Source organism: Anabrus simplex, chromosome 1 (assembly GCF_040414725.1).
Source record: "Anabrus simplex isolate iqAnaSimp1 chromosome 1, ASM4041472v1, whole genome shotgun sequence".
Classification (NCBI taxonomy): Eukaryota; Metazoa; Arthropoda; class Insecta; order Orthoptera; family Tettigoniidae; genus Anabrus; species Anabrus simplex.
This window is the reverse complement of record NC_090265.1, coordinates 673,988,374-674,008,071: the sequence shown is the minus strand read 5'-3', so window position 1 is coordinate 674,008,071 and position 19,698 is coordinate 673,988,374. Positions and strand designations below refer to the sequence as shown.

General features: G+C 39.7%; 3 protein-coding genes across 7 annotated transcripts in view; 2 read left to right on the top strand and 1 right to left on the bottom strand.

Annotated features, from left to right (window-relative positions):
• The window catches only part of LOC137496951 (kinesin-like protein Klp61F), a 298,626-nt gene extending 290,151 nt beyond the window's left edge, over nt 1-8,475 (bottom strand). For all 4 annotated transcript variants that reach the window (XM_068225129.1, XM_068225130.1, XM_068225131.1 and 1 more), the window contains exon 1: nt 8,346-8,475. In XM_068225129.1, the coding sequence (XP_068081230.1) occupies nt 8,346-8,407 (62 nt within the window). In that variant the 5' untranslated portion in view covers nt 8,408-8,475. The remainder of the gene's footprint in view (nt 1-8,345) is intronic.
• LOC136871967 (alpha-crystallin B chain) overlaps nt 1-19,698 on the top strand; it is a 178,312-nt gene that overhangs the window by 139,481 nt on the left and 19,133 nt on the right. The window lies entirely within an intron of this gene.
• LOC136871976 (alpha-crystallin B chain-like) lies at nt 8,654-18,246 on the top strand. 2 transcript variants are annotated; one of them, XM_067145759.2, is made up of 4 exons: nt 8,654-8,724; nt 16,960-17,172; nt 17,254-17,475; nt 17,942-18,246. In XM_067145759.2, the coding sequence occupies exons 2-4, from the start codon at nt 16,960-16,962 to the stop codon at nt 18,053-18,055; spliced, it is 549 nt and encodes a 182-aa protein (XP_067001860.2). In that variant the 5' UTR covers nt 8,654-8,724; the 3' UTR covers nt 18,056-18,246. The 2 variants fall into 2 exon arrangements, with proteins under 2 accessions (XP_067001860.2, XP_067001853.2); XM_067145752.2 differs by having other exon boundaries at nt 8,697-8,822.

Genomic DNA, 19,698 nt, shown 5'->3' with positions numbered 1-19,698 from the left:
CAGAGGTGCCAACCTTTGAAGTGGATTATCAGTAATCACCCTCCGCCCCCGAGAAAAATTTCGAGTCAAGTCCAAAGCATGTTCCTTCCTTCCCGATAATGACACCCCTTTTGCCCCCTCCCTCTAGCAATCTATTCGAAAGTATATCACAATAACATTTGTGCGCAACCTGTTAGTTCTGTGATAAAACATTCCTTGTAGCTTGTTTCTCACGCAGCAGCTGTTTTTCAGTGTAGTTTTTCTTGAAGCATCCTTCCCACTTCGATAACATTGTCGTCTTCTGAACCATAAGAGATTCCTGTGCAGATGTGCTTAAGGTAGGCCTCACTTCTTTCTCAATCTTCCTGTCAACTGTCAAGTACACTTGACACAGCAAATGCAACATTACTGTAGGATTTATAGTGGAGAAGAGCAGCGCCTGAGCTCCTTCATTCACAATGAATTTTACAACGCTTATGGGTATCAAAAGGAAGTCACGATCGAATAAGTATCGTTGCCAACTCACAAGCATTGAAACGAGCACGATTTAGGAGAAAGGCTCGAAAGGATTGAACATTTTTCCTTCTTCTCTTTGTTTCCGTAGAAAATTATTTTTTCGTGATGTCAGTTTTCCGTAATAATTTCCCATTTGACCGTAATTCCGTAATCGTGAGGTGAAACCCATAATAATTACGGACAATTCGTAATAGTTGGCACCTCTGAAAATCTGATCCTGACAGCCTCTCTATGGTCTGAAACCACACTGGTTTTCATCCAACTTCCTCTCAACGACTGATCGCACCTTCGCTTCCAAGATGCCAGTGAATACTTTGCCTGGTATACTAATCAATGAGATACCTCGATAGTTGTTGCAATCCTTCCTGTTCCCTTGCTTATAGATAGGTGTAATTACTGCTTTTGTCCAATCTGAAGGTACCTTACCAACACTCCACGGTAATTTTACTACTCTATGAAGCCATTTCATCCATGCCTTCCCACTATACTTCACCATTTGAGGTCTAATTTCATCTATTCCTGCTGCCTTATGACAATGGAGTTTATTTACTATCCTTTCCACTTCCTCAAGCATACTTTTACCAACATCATTTTCCTCCTCCCCATGAGCTTGGCTGTTTGCAACACCACCATGATGATTTCCTTTTACATTGAGAAGATGTTCAAAATATTCCCTCCACCTCTCCAGTGATTCCCTGGGATCTATTATGAGTTCACCTGAATTACTCAAAACACTGTTCATTTACTTTTTCCCTCCCTTCCTAAGATTCTTTATTACTGTCCAGAAAGGTTTCTCTCCTGCTTGACCTAGCCTTTCCAGGTTATTACCAAAATCTTCCCATGACTTCTTTTTGGATTCAACAACTATTTGTTTCGTTCTGTTTCTTTCATCTATGTACAAATCCTTGTCTGCCTCGGCTCTTATTTGGAGCCATTTCTTATAAGCCTTCTTTTCACGTTTACAGGCTGCTCTCACTTCATCATTCCACCAAGATGTTCGCCTTTTCCCATCTTTACACACAGTTGTTCCTAGGCATTCCCTAGCTGTTTCTAATACAGCATCCCTGTATGCCACCCATTCACTTTCTATATCCTGAACCTGCTTACTGTCTACTGTTCGAAACTCACTAATCATATCCATGTACTTCTAATTTCCTCGTCCTGGAGATTTTCTACCCTTATTCGTTTGCAGACAGATTTCACTTTCTCTACCCTAGGCCTAGAGATACTTAGTTCACTACAGATCAGATAGTGGTCTGTAGCATCGAAAAATCCGCAAAAAACTCATACATTCCTAACAGATTTCCTGAATTCAAAGTCTGTTAAGATATAGTCTATTATGGATCTGATACCCCTAGCCTCCCAGGTGTAGCGGTGAATGGCCTTATGCTTGAAGAATGTATTCGTAACAGCTAAACCCATACTAGCACAAAGTCCGGCAAACACTTCCCATTCCTATTAGCTTCCACATCTTCCCCACATTTACCAATCACCCTTTCGTATCCTTCAGTTCTATTCCCAACTCTCGCATTGAAATCGCCCATTAGCACTATTCTATCCTTGCTGTTGACCCTGACCACGATGTCACTCAATGCTTCATAAAACTTGTCAACTTCGTCATCTGCACCCTCACATGGTGAATACACGGACACAATTCTTGTCCTAATTCCTCCAACTGACAAATCTACCCACATCATTCGCTCATTTACGTGCCTAACAGAAACTATGTTGCGTGCAATGGTATTCCTGATAAAGAGCCCTACCCCAGACTCTGCCCTTCCCTTTCTAACACCCCTTAAGTACACTTTATAATCTACTATTTCTTCCTCATTATCTCCCCTTACCCGAATATCACTTACTCCTAGCACATCCAGATGCATCCTCTTTGCTGACTCAGGCAATTCTACCTTCTTTCTTCCATAAGCCCCATTAATATTGATAGCTCCCCATCGAATTCCATTTCGTTCGCCAAGTTGTTTCCAAGGAGTCCCTCGCCTGTCAAATGGGAGTGGGACTCCATTACTTCCATAGGTCCGAGGCCTGCTTAAAGTGTTCTGAGCTCGGTAAATTCATGGCCTGAGCACAAGGAGGGCCACGACTCAGAATATGTCCGAGATGCCCACTCCCATTCCATAGCAACTGGCATCCCGACTCTCAGGACCACTTACAAGGCCACTCAGCCGTTGCCCATGGTTCACGAACTAGGACGTGACTACAGTAACCCACAAACATTAACCACAACATCTTTTAAAATCTTTTAAAACCATATTAAAATTATTCTATGAAATCTTCAAAATGTTGAAATGTGACGATTGTGAAAAGAGGCAGACTCAAAAGCCGGTGCTCTATGAAGTTTCCAATTATTTCATTCTCAGCTCAACATAAATTCACTTCTATAGAACAAGACATTGAAATTTTGGAGAGCTGAGGGGAAGGTAATTTGCTGGATATTACGGAGGGCTGTTATATACATTTAGATCAGTATTTTAATCCAAATTTTAATTTAAATGAAATTTCCGAAAAACCAAATATTCTTTTTGATTTTCTTATTGAGTTTTTTAAAAATATACATATACCGGACAATTAGACGGTTTTTCATATTATGCGCAGTAGCTTTACATACTGCCTTCCACGATCACGCCCTCCAGAGCTCCAACAGGTTGCCGCCCCTCCGTTGCTCCTCCCTCCTTCCCCTATTACCCCTCTTTGACCCGATACCAACCTTGGACACTGGATTGCTGACAACAAGGTTCACTTAGCTACACGGTGCTTTGCAAGGACAGCGATCTCACGAGGCGAGTCACGTTACAAGACGTAAAGTTTCACACTTTTTCAGTTAAAGTGAGGGTTAATATATTCATATTAATTTCAGGTCCGCATTGAACTGAGAATGAAATAATTGGTAACTTCATAAAGCACCGGCTTCTGAGTCCGCCTCTTCACGATCGCCACATTTCAACATTTTCAAGATTTTATAGAATAATCGTAATATGGTTTTAAAAGATTTTGAAGTGTCAAACAGTGTCACGTCATTTAAGAAGATTGTTTAACCTTATTCTGCGACATTATGTTCACTACATGGCAATAGCCTGAGGACTTTATTGAATTGTTTTAATATGGTTCTACAAAAACTTTTTTTTAAACGTCAAAGTGAATGTTTTTAAGAAGATCGTGCGTGATTTTATCATTAGTTTTGTTTAATTTTAATGACTATTTAAACCAAATTGCATCAGATTTTAGCAATCCAAAGTTTAATAATTGCAAGTCTTGGACAATATGGACTCGGAAATAGTATAATTATAATATGGTATTTAAATCTTTATCATAGTTTTTATAATGTGTGTGACGTAGATAAACTTATATATGTTTCCAGTGTATATCAGCTGATGATGACGCAATATAAAGGGTCGAAACTAGTCCTGATAAAATAAATATACATGTTGTAATTTCATCTTAACAACATTTTTGGTATTGAATAAGGTGGATGCGAATTTTAATAAATTGTAGGCTAATTTTCATACCATACTTATTGCACCTATTTTCAAGTTCCAAGATATTAGACTGCAGGCTTTCGGCACAGTCTGCCATTAAGACCAAGTCATCAGCATAGGCCAAACTGCTTACTACATTTCCACCTAACCGAATCCCTCCCTGCCATTTTGTACCTTTCAGCAGATGATCCATGAAAACTACGAACAGCAAACGTGAAAGATTACAGCCTTGTCTAACCCCTGTAAGTACCCTGAACCAAGAACTCATTCTACCATCAATTCTCACTGAAGCCCAATTGTCAACATAAATGCCTTTGATTGATTTTAATAATCCACCTTTAATTCCATAGTCCCCCAGTATAGTGAACATCTTTTCTCTCGGTACCCTGTCATATGCTTTCTCTAGATCTACGAAACAAACAACTGCCTATTCCTCTCGTAGAATTTTTCAATTACCTGGCGCATACTGAAAATCTGATCCTGACAGCCTCTGTGGTCTGAAACCACACTGGTTTTCATCCAACTTCCTCTCAACGACTGATCGCACCCTCCTTTCCAAGATACCAGTGAATACTTTGCCTGGTATACTAATCAATGAGATACCTCGATAGTTGTTGCAATCCTTCCTGTTCCCTTGCTTATAGATAGGTGCAATTACTGCTTTTGTCCAATCTGAAGGTACCTTACCAACACTCCACGCTAATTTTACTACTCTACGAAGCCATTTCATCCCTGCCTTCCCATTATACTTCACCATTTCAGGTCTAATTTCATCTATTCCTGCTGCCTTATGACAATGGGGTTTATTTACCATTGTGGAACTTAAGGTAAATGACTGTTTCCATATAAACTTTCAATATTGAGATTTGAAAGAAAATCAAATTGATAGCATTTGCCTAAATCAACACAAATCTAGTCACGGTCAGTGGGGAATTTTTTTAACCATTCCTCATAAAAACAGATTTAGTGGCCAGCTTCTGGTACACCAGTTATCTGCAAGTTGCCGAAATGCACTTGTAACTTTAACTGCGCTATTAACTTTAAACAAGTTTCCAGAAACTTAAATGTAGATTTATCAGCCCTGTCAAACAGTACAGACATCGTAATGTTTAGAACCTCTCGTCCTCTTAACAGATGTCTCTATGCAAATGTTTTAGTGTCATTTTTGGTCATATCTAGTTACTTTTACTAGCAGAAGCTTTATATAATAAAAAATTGGTTGGCAAACGTGTACAGTCATCTCAATCTGATCGTTGCCTACGAGATATATAAGGCCGGGAAATAGGAAGCAATTTGCCGCTGAAAAAGCGGCCTGACCGTGTTCACGGCTTGGCCGCTAGATGTCAGGTTTCCGTTCTGTTCTTGGCGGACTTTTAACATTGCGATGTGCGGACTAATAATGATGATGTGTTGATTTTGTGCAATTTGTTGTCAGTATTTTTTTTGTCGGTGTGTGTATGTGAGGTTGAGAAGATGGCGAACTGTTGTGTACCTCTGTGTACTTCCGATACTGCTAAAAAGCAAGAAAATGTGACGTTTCATAGCTTCCCTTCGGAGCGCGGTTTAAGAGAGAAGTGGAGGCAAGGTGATAAACTAGGATGTCTTTAGGTACCTAACAATTCTTATCGAGTGTGTAGCTCGCATTTTAATACGTCAGATTCACCGAGCTCGATAGGTGCAGTCGCCTAAGTGCGGCCAGTATCCAGTATTCGGGAGATAGTAGGTTCGAACCCCACTGTCGGCAGCCCTGAATATGGTTTTCCGTGGTTTCCCATTTTCACACCAGGAAAATGCTGGGGCTGTACCTTAATTAAGGCCACGGATGCTTCCTTCCCACTGCTAGCCCTTTCCAGTCCTATCGTCGCCATAAGACATATCTGTGTCTGTGCGACGTAAAAAAAAAAAAAAAAAAAAAAGTCAGATTTTAGTGTAAGCACATCAATCAAGCGAATTCTTCCCAACAAAGTTCCTTCTGTTTTTAGTGTGTACCCTGTTCATAAACAGAACAGTAACAAGCGCAGGAAGAATCCAACTCCCAGAAATGACGTACCATCAAAATTTAGTAGAATTTCTGATTCAGATAATGATATATCTTCAACAAATAACGGTTCTACACCAGTCACAAACGAAAAAGGGTTACAAGTCTCGTTACTATGTAAGGGAAAGTCTACGAGTAGCTCTTTTAAATCGAAATATTTATTGACGAGAAAGTCAAATACCAGGGTAAGGGAAACAATATTTAAATTGAGAAGTAGGATACGGGCAATGAAATCAGAAAAACGTTTTAAGATATCTGAACTTCATCGAAAATTTCCGATCAGGATGATGCGTTCAAGAATTTCCGAAGGAAATCCCTGAACCGCAAAGTGCTGAAATTTTGATAACTTCCTGCACCTCAGGTAAGCTAATCTTATGTATCGGTACGTCATACATTATAGATAATATTCTATGAGATTAAATGAATTGTTTCTTGTGATCATTTGAACATTAATGCTGCTGATATGTATTTGTCTTAATTGATCACGAAGTTTTCGTGAATTAAGTTACTTATTTCGTCTTAACACAGTGTGAGACAAAGGCCTACGTTCTAGAAAATAAGTCATACAATTGCTCTTAGTCTATTTTTTATCTTATATCTGTTTGGTGTCCTCTGAAATTACTGGTTTTAATTAAATTTTATAGTTTTTTGCAAACCAACGTGTTGCAATGAGCGCGCGAGACAGAATAGTAAAGAGAACTCTAGCGGCGCTTGTCGGAAGTATCTCGAGACAAGTTTAGTGTGCTGTATTTCCCGGCCTTGGTGTATCTCGTAGGCAACGATCTGATTCAGCATGTAATAATCTATCAATGTGAATATATAAAATATCTAAAAATGCAAAAAAAATAATATATCTGCCCTTCTTCCATGTTCACACTAAGCAGACATCCTCTCGAATTTTACTTTAATCATTGTTGTTGTCACTAAAATTATACAAATACATCGCAATTCATAAGCAGACTACTTTTCACTCATCCAGAACACTGGTATTCACAAAAATAATTATAGGCTAAATGAACACGTGCAGCATATGTTGGAACCTATCATTCCGGCACTGAAGTTGTGATATTCATTCATCCTCAATGCAATTGCTACAGATTTATTTTTAGTACTCTTGCATGCACAAATGTTTCTTATTCCTGCTCGTATATCTCCGGCAAGTTGATCATTTATCATTCTTCTTTGACATAATTTAACCTGATCTTCAGGAAATACTTTTTTTTTCCTTTTCCCACGCTTTCAGGGTACAAATTTAACATTAAGCATTAGAAACTGCGATCTCCATTAGTAGTTTCCTAGCGTATTACCCCAACTGAGCATCTGTAGGTCTTAACAACTGCAATGGACCAGCCATTTGAGAAGTTTTATTTACACTGACCACGCAACAAGTATTGAAAAAAATACTCTTCTAACTGGTGACGCGAGGTCCGACAGTCCACTTCAGAATTTCAACTGAACTGTGAAGTGTGTAGATACAGGTGAGGTAATAAACTATGGCTCCCTGCAACATTCATAATTAAAGAAGCTCGGATGTTTCAGGTTTCTTAAGTAAAAATGGATACAAAATTGGTATTTACTGTTCAGCAGGCTTATATTAAATGCACTGCCGTACCCAAGATATTTTTTATTTAGTATACATGTAAATGTTAATGACAAATATTCCATAATTTCGGATTAGGTATTCACTAACTGATGGCGGGGCTCATTATTACAAAGAAAGATCAATTTTAGCCCGATGGAAATCCGTTTGATTCAAATTCTATTTTATTTAAAAATTCAGTTCCCGTATTGGAAGATATAGGGTATCTAAAGTGGAGGCGACATGCACCGAGGAGACTGTAACTGAAACCGCTGGGACAGATCACACTATACAAGTGGAATCACAAAATACAGATAGGTATTGTAAGATCCGAATTGTAGTTAATACGTAATTTATGCCGTAACAGGAGCCAAGTTACACCTCATTCCCACTCTAAATGCCTTCATATTGTTAAGCAATCCATAATGGAACCTAGATTTTATCCCATTCTAGAGTAAAATTTCTGAAACTAACATTCTCTCATTTAAGAATATATATGCACAATAACACTAGAGAAAAATATCTTATGGGGGTTCAGAATCACACTATACAATCAAGAATTGACTAATAATTCTTCAAACACCATTCTGCAAAACAAGACAAGTAACAAGCAAACCAAATTATAACATCCCTAAACAAACAATTCGGAACTGATTTGGGAGAGTAACTTCACCTAGAAATGCTTCAGATGCATATTATAAACAAAGGACAGCAAAATGGAACTAACTGTTATTAGACGTACCTCACGCGCACGAACACTTTAATGTGTTGGTTTTTATCTTTGCTGCCTGTGCTAACATCCATAATATCTTCTGATATGCCACTAAATACAACACACAAATATATCAATTATTCTAGCAGGACGTTCCAACAACTTCGGCCGTTAATATAATACTTAACAGCTCACTCTCATTCAGACTTTTGTCAAATCTTCCCTCCCTCCCGCCAGGAATCATCCCTTCTTCGCTCCCTTCTCCCCTGTGCCTGAGCTGATGTGGGCTCGAATGCTGTTCAGCCAATAGGCTTTGAGTATGAGCGATGTCACTGACCTTCGATTGCTACTAATGAGCTGCGCGGATGGAAGGTTGTAGCGAAAATCGTCGTTTCTAGAATATTCCAATGTGAGTATATAAGTGCGACAGTAATAGTTTGAGGTTTTTAACGGTACTTTAAAGGCTTGATTTTTGTACGGAACTTTTAAGTTTTCTATCGAACCAAGGTGAGTTTTTACGAGTGTCATTTTACAATTTATGCGGAGTTTACTTTTCGAATGATCTGTATGATTTGCGTTTTTTTAATGCGAATCTTTTATCGTAAAAGATATTTTATGTAGGGCCTACTTATAACTTATGTAAATGGGACGATATTTTTCGAGCTCTCTTAGTTTAATTTTGATAGCCGCAAATACCGGTATATCTGTGAATTAAATCCAATTTAGTTAGGACTGAATTTAGAACTAGAGTTTACGGTACTAAAGTCTTAGGTACTGTGAAATTTCATTTCCATTTAATGGGGCTTAGCATACTTATGTGCTTGGGCGAATACTTTCGTATTGAATTGTTTCATGGGCATCTTTTTCTGAGACTCTAAATGTTGTTGAGTCTGTTCATGTGAATTGAGAACTCCAAATATCACTGTTACGGGTTGGATAAAAAATTTAAAATAATTTTTACGCACACAACTTGTACAATTTAAAAGAAATTTCCGAAATACGTTTGATAAAGGTATGAATCTTTCCGTGCGAAGAATTGGCATTCTGTATAAAATAAGCCGTAATACAGAAGGAATTGTTGCCATCCTCCGCGTGTCCCGACCTACCAAACTGACTAGTTACTGTGTAGTTATAATTTACATTTTGAAACAAGAGTGTCAGATAACTTCCCTCTGCGAATTTCTGTGTACATATGTAAATAGATTCAAAGGAGAATTCCGTAGGACAGAGATATTAAATGTGTCGTACGATTTTATTTTCGTTTTGTTAATGGTGATTTGTCCTACAATTGCATCTTGTAAATTGATGAGCTGTATTTTAATAACCACAGGAATTACGAACTTCTAATTATGTAATGTACTCCTTGTTCTTCTCATCATAATGTATTACACATTATGCCGTGCTAAGTCTTTATTTCTGGAACGTGAATGTAACTGTAAAAACCAAAATGTTTTAACAAACACTCCTTACTGGTTCTAGTTTGCGATTCATGGAACAATCTTGGACTTTACTCCATTTTCGACCGTATTTTTCATCTGACGTAGACTCAATCTGCGGAGAAGTATTCTCTGTTGGGCAATTTATATTATAGAATATTGGGCGTGGATGAATGTTGTGCGTTACGCTGGGCGCACAGATGCGAGGTATGATTACGCGATTGGTTAGTCTCAAAGTGAAACTCCTTGTTACAAAATACGAATACAGACACAACCGCAGACCTATTTACCCCATGTGGGTGGGGGACGCAGATGAATACACTCATGGTATACCCCGCCTGTCGTAAGAGGCGACTAAAATGGGCGATCAAGGGATGAACGAATTAGAACCATGCGACTACTTGTAATTAGTAGTAGTACCACCACGCGGGGAAGACCATGGGTAGCTTTTACTTGCGCTTAGTACAACTATGTTGGGTACAAGATAGGTTTCTGAATACTAGCGAAAATGCGTTGCCGGCTTTTACAGCACCTGTGATTAGTACCACTATATGAGCGACACCATTGTTCTGGCTTGCCACTGTCTACCCACTATATGAGGAACGCCACGGGATAGTGCGGAACCCGGTGGTTAGTACACTTATGTGATGAACAGCATAGGTTTGAGTTGCTTTTAATTGGAGCCACAATGTACAAACGCCATAGGTCTGTATTACATGTGCGACTTTCAGTATCTCTGAGTAGTACCATAATGTGTGGAATACCGCGAGTCTACGCTACTTTTGATTAGTACCGCAACTTGACAAATGTCGTGGTTCTACCTTCCTAGCGGTAAGTACCATTCTGAGGGACGGGTGACTTGGAATTTGTACCCCTTTAGACAAAAAGCATCATAGATTCCGTCTGGTGCTACAGAGACAGTCCCTTTGTCAGTAATACTAGTTTTACGTCAGTTTCTGTGAATGTGAGGCATTCCGCGTCGGATCCACTGATTGCTTTAACTTCATATATACATTATTCGTCCTCACGTTTTGAATTCTGGTCAGTGGAGGTTTTTAGACTTTTGTCATTACATTTCATTTCGTACCATTAGGGGCCGATGACCTGGATGTTAGGCCCCTGTAAACAACAATCATCATAATCATCGCAGAACTATTTCCTTGCCGACATGACTGTACAAAGCGACTTGGCTGAGCGTTAAGCTTCGTATACTGCGAACTTGCAATCTGGAGAACGTGTTCGAATGCCCCCCGCCGGCAGCCCAGTTTCATATAGGGCTGTACCTTTAAAGGACACGGCCCTTCCTCATCCTTGAGACCGAAAACCTTCGTTTTAGTGCCACATTAAAGCACTTGCGAAAAAAATACCGCGTAACTTAGTATCTAAATTACAATAATTTGTCCACCGAATATGAAGTTGTACGTACTTGAACGTAATTGTGTTTTTTTTAATCAACATTTTGAGGAGAAATATAGGTGTAGGTGGGAAGGCTGGGAGGGTAGCCCCTATAGCCTATAGGCAATAAAATGTTCCGTAGCCCTGCGGCGGTATAGTTCTTCTCAATCTCCTTTTGTACTGAACTTTTAGTCTTATAACTTCATTCTTGTAAACTGATTTCACTCGAAATCTGATAAACCTAGGATATTTTGCGATTACCTTACTCGAAACAAAACTGGTATCGCACAGCTCTTCATAAAATCTGTAAGACTGTAACAAACACGTCGTTTGTAAGTCTCTGCACGCGCTTTGGCATAAATTCCTGTGACGGAGAGTTTTCTACCGCAGCGACCAGAAATCTCAAAATGCGTGCCTAGCCATTATCAACACGAAACTCCTAGTTCTCGAATCATGGGAATTAAGGCCAGGAACCGAAACCTGAAACCTCTTCAACCAAAGGCCTAGTTACTAGCGGGTCAGCCAAGGAATCGCGACGCCAGTCTGTTAATATTATGAAGAGTTCATTTTTGGTCGCATCCTTGAATGCCATAAGCTTTTTTTTTTTTTCTGTACATGTTGAGTACCGCTCACGATTTCTGACTTCAGTTATAAAGAAATATTTCTCTCTTTCGTGAACACGACAAAACTTGTTATAGGTCGCATAAATCCACATCTTATCATTATTAGAATACTATGAATGGCACCGTACATAAAATCGTTGTGAAATTGTCCTAATCGTAAAAATGAAATGGCTAAATTAACGTTCTAATGAGTTTCAAAATTCGACTTCGCGCAGAAAGTACCTGCAATGACCGCAGGAGGGATGCAGCTTTTGAAATGCGGTGTTACAGAAGAATGCTGAAGATGGACATGGGTAGATAGAATCACGAATGAAGAGATTCTGAATCGAATTGGTGAGAGATCGATTGGGCTAAATTTGACCAGAAGAAATAGAATGATAGGGCACAACTTAGACACCCAGAACTTGTACAGTTGGTTTATGAGGGAAGTGTAGATGGTAAGAACGGTACCGGCAGACCAAGATACGAATATGACAGATTAAAGCAGATGTAGGATGTAGTGGCTATGTAGAAATGAAAAGGTTAGCACAGGATAGGGTGGCATGGAGGCTGCATCAAACTAGTCTATGGACTTTTAACACAACCCCAAGTCCATGTATGTTAACAGGAATTATCGCCCTACCCCGCAACAAATCCTCAAAGTATGACGCTGATCTTTACTCGGTTATTCTGCTTGGTATCATCGAACAGTACCAAACCCCATGGCACTGCAGCCCTTGAAGGCCCTTGGCCTACCAAGCGACCACTGCTCAGCCCGAACGGCTTCAGATTACGAGGTGTCGTGTGGTCAGCACGAAGAATCCTCTCGGCCGTTATTCGTGGCTTTCTAGACCGGGGCCGCTATCTCACCGTCAGATAGCTCCTCGGTTCTAATCACGTAGGCTGAGTGGACCTCGAATCAGCCCTCGGGTCCAGATAAAATTTCCTGACCTGGCCGGGAATCGAACGCGGGGCCCCCGGTTAAGAGACAGGCATGCTACCCCTACACCACGGGGCCGGCCATCGAGCAGTACACAATATGGAATTCATTACTTTGCAAAAGGGTAAACTAAATTTAATCTAAAACGGTCATAGGTTTTATAAGCAGAGAGAGGAAAAAAAGGTCGGGCGAAACGGTATGGTTTTGTCATAAGACTATCATCTGCGTATGCCGGTAAAGCTATTTTGCAAGCGACAACGGCGTTTTAAGCGAAACAGCCCAAGTGTGCACCTGATGTCCATAGGTTTCTCAACCTATTATCGCGAGTACTTTGTGCGAGGTTACACGACAGGCTCAACTCTTGATGAGGTGCCAATTACAAGAGAGCACGCAGTTCCGGCTGGCGCTGACAATGGAACTTTTCGCACAATTCCGATTACATTTTCAAATATTTACAGTTGTTGCATGGATAGGATGGGCATTATCCATTCAAAGAACTAGTTCGGCTCGTGAGTTTAGAGACTGGCCGATGTAAAGAAACCTACTCTTACTAATCCTCTTCTTGGAAATCCTGAATTTTGATGCTCGTAAGTTATGAGTAGGGCCCGGATATTTTAAAAATGCATATAAGCATATGCAAATGCATATTTTGAACGTTAGTGCATATACAGGTATAGTTTTTTTTTGTGTATGATCGACTAAGATTTTTGAATGAAATGATAAATCTAATGAACTCTAGAGTTGTACATCCCTTGGCCACGCGAGAAGCCTTCCCCTGATCGAGAAAAAGGCTTTCAGTGTCACAATACAAGGAGGTACACGGATAATGACCCATTTCACAATAGCAATTTCCTTCTTTCTGGCATTCCTTTATCTTTGCGGTAGCCTCCCAAGGCTTGCTTAAACATGTGCGTTCATCTGTTAAATTGCTGGTCTACTGCAGTGTTTTACCAGATTAAACTGTAAAAATGCCTAAAGCTCTAAGTCCTCTTAATTAAACAGTAGATATCAAGCAATAGTGTCTATACAAGTGACGGTGATGTAGTATACTGTCAAGTGTGCAACAAATGTAAAATGTGATTTTGAAAAAATTGAAATTGAACAGCATTCGAAAAAACTTCATCTCACATCAAATGAGCAGAGTAAGAATACGCAAAAGACGTGAAAACACGGTGTGAAGTTAGTAAATTTTCCGCTGATATTTGTAAAGCTTTTGTATGCAGCAACATTCCACTGCACAAATTGAATAATACACATCTACGCTAGTTTCTTGAAAAGTATTGTGCTGATCAAAGGATACCAGATGAATCTACCCTTAGGAAGAACTATTTACTTTCATTGAACGCTTCTGTAGTTAATTCGACACGTTCTGACATAGGAGACTGTGTCTGGATATCGGTAGATGTAAGAACAGATTCTGTGGTCGATACATTGCGAACTTCATAGTGGGTAAATTTATGTCCGGAAGAACCTGGCAAACCTCATTTACTTTCGTGCAAAGTGCTAGAAAAAACCTACCACTCTACAGTTGCAAGATTTGTTAACGATTCCCTGCGACTTCTGTGACCTAATGAATCGGAGAGTGATTGTTACGAAGTGCGCCTTTTAGTCATAGATGCAGCTTCGTATAGGTCTATGTTGAAAGATGGTCAGTCTCTTCGAGTATTTTTCCCAAATCTCATCCATGTAACATGTTTGACCCGTGGATTGCATCCTATTGCAGAAGAGATACGTACCCTCCTTCCATCTGTCAACAAAGTAATTTCAAGTGGGTAAAAGACGGTTTCTAAAGTACCGGCTCGTGTACAGTTGTACAGTCATCTGCCTCAGGTTTCTCTTCTGACGGAACCTGATCTCACAAGATTGAGCATTTGGTTATCCGCAGTATCATTCTACCAGGAGAAATTTAATAAAGTAAAATACGTAGTTAAAACTATTTGAGTCATACTGCTTGAGTTCGTATAGCGAAGCGCGCATTTAAATCTGAAACTGTACGTAAAGATATCAGTTTCATCCATGTGCATTTTTCCTTTTCGAAGGAGATTAAGGGCCTAGAAACTCGTGATGCACCCCTGCACGAATCCCTTCAGTTAATTCAAAACGCCATTAGTTTTTTTTTTTAAATGGCGTCTCTGAAACTTGAGAAATGTTAAAACGAAACTCAGTGCGGTGTCCGACCCAAACCCAGGACTGAAGATTCGATCCATAAGAAACTACATACGTGGAATCGGGTAGTCTTTACCAGAAGAATGTTCCGAGCAGTCAATGCCAGTGTACAAGTATTGCCCAGTTACGTCCGCCGATGTAGAACGATCATTTTCAGGGTATAAATTGAATTCTGTCCGACAACGGAAAGTCATTGACCACTGAAAACGGTGAAAAACTCTAGATAACCTACTGGCATGGATCATTTTAAAAAGAGTGAAACATGCTTGTCAGTTTAATGAAAATGAAAACGAAAACCTAAAACCTGTTTTCCAGTCATTGACCGGGTTGGGATGTCATAAATAAAGCAAATATAGGCTATTAGTACGATGGGGTCGCCACTCCCAAAGTGATTTAGTAAGGACTGTTAGATGCTATGAAATGAGAATGGCGTGTTGCTGGAATGAAAGACGACGGGGAAAACCGTACCCGGAGAGAAACCTGTCCCTCCTCCGCGTTGTCCAGCACAAATCTCGCATGGAGTGACAGGGATTTGAACCACGGTATCCAGCGGTGAGAGGCCGACGCGCTGCCGTCTGAGCCACGGAGGCTCCTTGGTCAATTTAATACTGAGTTAAATTAAAATAAAACGTTTGGTTAAGTTTATTTTGTTTTAATTTTTAGTGCATATGAATCCGGGCCCTAGTTATGAGACGACACACACTTTTAGTGCCGGAAGTATCCAAGGATATGTTCGGCTCGTCAGGTGCAGGTCTCGATTAAACTGCCGTAAGCGACCTGCGCGTCGTGATGATGAAATGAAGACTCGCCCAGCCAGATCCCGTGCCGGCGAGATTAAGGCGACACTCCGGAGATACAAATGGATATTTGGGACATTCCGGTGTTTTTTTTAATGACTGAATTAGAAAGGATTGAGTGTTTTTTTTTTGTTTTTTTTTTTTTTTTCTTGTTACGAAGTTATTCCGCTGAAGTTTTGCACGAGTCAGCAGTTCACACTCCACTGAATATGGATGTCTTGTTGAAACTTGTGCCTGTGTACAGGAGACTGGCATCAGAATCCATTTTAGCAAGGTGCAGTGCTGTGAAGACACAAAATGCTAATGCAAATCTCCAGTGTTATCTGATCAAAAACCCCAAAAGAAATCTTTGTTTCCGGGAATAAAATTGTAATGGCTGTGTCGGAAGTAATTTCATTGGTCAACCAAGACAATATAGTACTGAAGTTGCCAAAACTCCAGATAGGAGCCCTTGTGCGACGTGAAGGGGAAACAGTGTCCGCCATTCTTTGAAGAAGAGACAAGCTTCGAGTTGCGAATATTTGTACAGAAGCTGCCAAGAAAGAAATGGAAGGAAAAGCATACTGTTCTGGTGACTTTTATATAATGGATCAGGAAGAAGTTCTCACTAGAACTTTGCTTTAATTTTCCTGCCAATTGTAATTTCAAATTTAAATCCCATTTTTCTCCCATAATATTCTGCCAAATGTAACAAAATTTGTATGGTATATGTATCACAGCTATACTAAAAAACTTGCATATGGATTTTTTATTGCAGAATTTTTCAAGTACCGTAGTAGGGATCTGGATTATACTTAACAAACATGTACGACATAACACTAAGTTTGATTTGAATCGGTACTTGACTAGGCTATCAGGACATGACCATATCAAGTCGTATTTGTACATCCTTCAAAATTAAACAGGACTATTGTCTTTGTCCTGTAGGTGAACGAATGATAGACCATAGATAAAGGAAAAGACATGTCCGCTTTAGAAATGCTGAAGAAAGACTGGCCATAAATCAAAACACTTATAGTAAAAACAAAGATTCTTAAAATTAATTACTAAAGGGACAATTGTCTAATCCATTAACATTATTTCTAAGTACCTTTACATGTAATATTACTACTGTAATGGAACATTAAAAGAAAAAATGTATTTTAAAGTACATCGATACATAATCAGTGGCCCTCTACTCAAAGAGTCTGGAGTTAATTTCCTGGCTGGATCGAAGGTTTTAGACACGTGCAACATCTTCCATAACAATGTTCTTTTAACATCAGATGCTGCACCAGACTTAGCAATAACAAAACTAAATTGTTTCAGATGTCTCTTGCTCCATACGTGCTAAATGACTTCTTTGGCGACTGGGACGTTTTCCGCCCAAGGTCACTTTTCGATCAAAATTTTGGCTTGGGCCTCTTCGACGAAGATGTGCTGTTTCCACGACGTAACTCCATGTACTTGAGACCATGGCGTCGAATGACCGCCCGTGACAGCGGAGTATCAAGCATTCAGTACGATAAGGATGGATTCAAGGTACATTGCTATTGCTTGTTCATATCTTTAGGGTAAAACAAATTTCAACAAATTTCTTAGATTTTTCTTTCTTTCTTTCAGGCTAACATTGATGTGAAACAATTCAAACCTGAGGAAATAGCTGTCAAGACTGTAGCAGATTCTGTCCTGGTTGAAGGAAAGCATGAAGAGAGACCGGACGAGCACGGATTCATCTCTCGCGAATTCCGGAGACGGTATAAGCTGCCAAAGGATGTTGACCCTAATGCAGTTGCATCAAAACTCTCTTCCGATGGGATTCTCAGTATTGAAGCACCCCGAAAGGTATGTGCATTTTATAACTGATCTTGTTTAGCTTTGTTAATAATTACCAGGGGCGAAGCAATGAACAGGTTACACCCCCATGAAAGTTTTATAAAAAGAAAAATTAATGGAAACCGACAACATTCGGAAAGTAACAGTAGAACAGATCTGTTGAATCTATTTTCTAGGAAGCATGGAAACTTGGATTTTAGACTGTATACTGAATATACCATTCGCTGTAAAACTGCTGATATAATTAACTTATTGTTCTTGATCTAGGTTTTACATTTTCAGTGTACTGCAATCTGAATATCGCAGTAATTCACTTCCATGCGTACACCGCACACGCACAAGCACATTCATTGTGTTCCATCATTTTGTATCTAACCCCCCTCCCCCCCCCCACCCTCCAATCGGCCAATCCTGAGTATGCTACACATAATTGCAAATGTGATTGCTTATTATCTTTTTTTTTTTTTTTTTTTAGGCTTTGCCTCAACCTGAAGGGGAGCGTGTTATTCCGATCACCCAGACGGGAGCACCTGCTGTCACCCAAGGTCCAAATCAAAGCACAAAAGAACAGGAACCGATGGTACAGTGATGTCCCCTTCAGACAACTGTGTGTTTGTTAAACTTGTTAAAATTGGCTTCTAATGCAACTACTTTCAAGAATATTAAGTTTTATAGATTACTTTTAATTATATTGAGAGCACTGTGTAATTATTTATGAATGTGCTATGTAGTTCCATTGTTTTACTGTACATGTGGTCCATAATATAGAATTGCAAAAAACAGAAAAGTGTCTTTTTATTTGTCATACATTGCACAAACGAGTATCCTTCAATGTTCCTTAACCCTTGAGGCTCTTCTGCAATGTCCTATTTACGACGCAACGGAAAAGTCTACATGGCATACTTGGTGTTGCACTTGGAGTACAGAATTCACTGCATCAAACTGCTTACTGTTAGAACTTTAGAATGTCTTTAAAAATTTGAGTTGAATAGCACATACTGTTTATGCAATAGTGGACATTTCCTGCAATATTTTGCATTTTAAATTTTATGGGACCTTGTAGATGATTCAGGTTTGTTAGCTGGCTGCAATTCACGTATACGTTAACATCTTAATGGTAGTAAGTACCTGTACCAACAAGTGTCTAAATACAGTTGCAATAGGTAGCATATAAGCTCTAGATTTTATTTTCTGCAAGAGCTCTTTAATGCAATTCTGTGGCCTCTTTTTTTTTTTTTTTTTTTTTTTAAACTCAACTGGGCACGAAAATTTGTTGCAGAAGTGACTTTCTCTAAAAATTATCCTGATTACAATCGGATATAGATAATTGTGCAGGTGCTAAGATTGGAAGGGTCCCATCTTTTGTCCACTAGCTATCTACAGTAAACAAATATAGTGTTTAGAGAATGTATAAAATTAACTACTTCTTCCCCATTCTCTGGGGATGGAAGCTAATAACGCTTACCACTACGCCACACAGGCGGACGCGGTTACGATCAGTTGCATAATAGTCTGCATTCTGTCCAAAGATCGGTCATCACCGTTGAAAAGTGCCTTTGGCAGTGTGCTAGCGGTACTAGTGTGCGTGTATAAAGAATGGGGAATCATGTTTTGGTAACAAAGTGACTCTCGCATAAAATTAATCGAAATATTTATTCACTGGAGAAGTCAGTCGGTGAAAATTATTTTAAACGTGTCTGAGGTTTGTGTTAATGATCTATGTAAATGTCCGCCTCTGTGGTGTAGTAGTGGTGGTCAACCTTTTCGCGCAACTCGAAACTCGACGGTATTATTCTCTGCGAATCTCCAATTAATTTTTATTCGGCCTGGTGGCTCACCAACTCTAATTTTGCTGCATCGCCGAACCCAAAAAAAGCATATCAGGCTGACGCCAAGATGGAAGTCGGCCTCCCCACTCTATATGTCTGTCTCGCCAGGAATGTCAATCCAGCTATCCCCGAAGAAGAATCTGAAGCAGAACTCCATACGGTTGGCATCCACCATGCCATACGATCTTTCGCCGGCCCAGGACCATCAACTGATGTGCTACTCTATAATCCATCTGTCGAGGACTCGTGGAACGCTGTTGATAATGGCGTTTATATCCATGGCAGGCTCTATCGAGTAGAAGTAGTTCCGGTAACATCAGCCCAGCCAACTGCCTATACCACAGCCGAGCCTACAACTACGCCATCACAGGGACCACCACAACTACAGACTTTGTCAAATTTC

Bases quoted from the DNA above. Each gene is read 5' to 3' on its own strand.
- LOC136871976 (XM_067145759.2), top strand. From the start codon at position 16,960: ATGTCTCTTGCTCCATACGTGCTAAATGACTTCTTTGGCGACTGGGAC. The intron at 17,173-17,253 runs GTACATTGCTAT...TCTTTCTTTCAG, and splicing joins ACGATAAGGATGGATTCAAG to GCTAACATTGATGTGAAACA. The intron at 17,476-17,941 runs GTATGTGCATTT...TTTTTTTTTTAG, and splicing joins GTATTGAAGCACCCCGAAAG to GCTTTGCCTCAACCTGAAGG.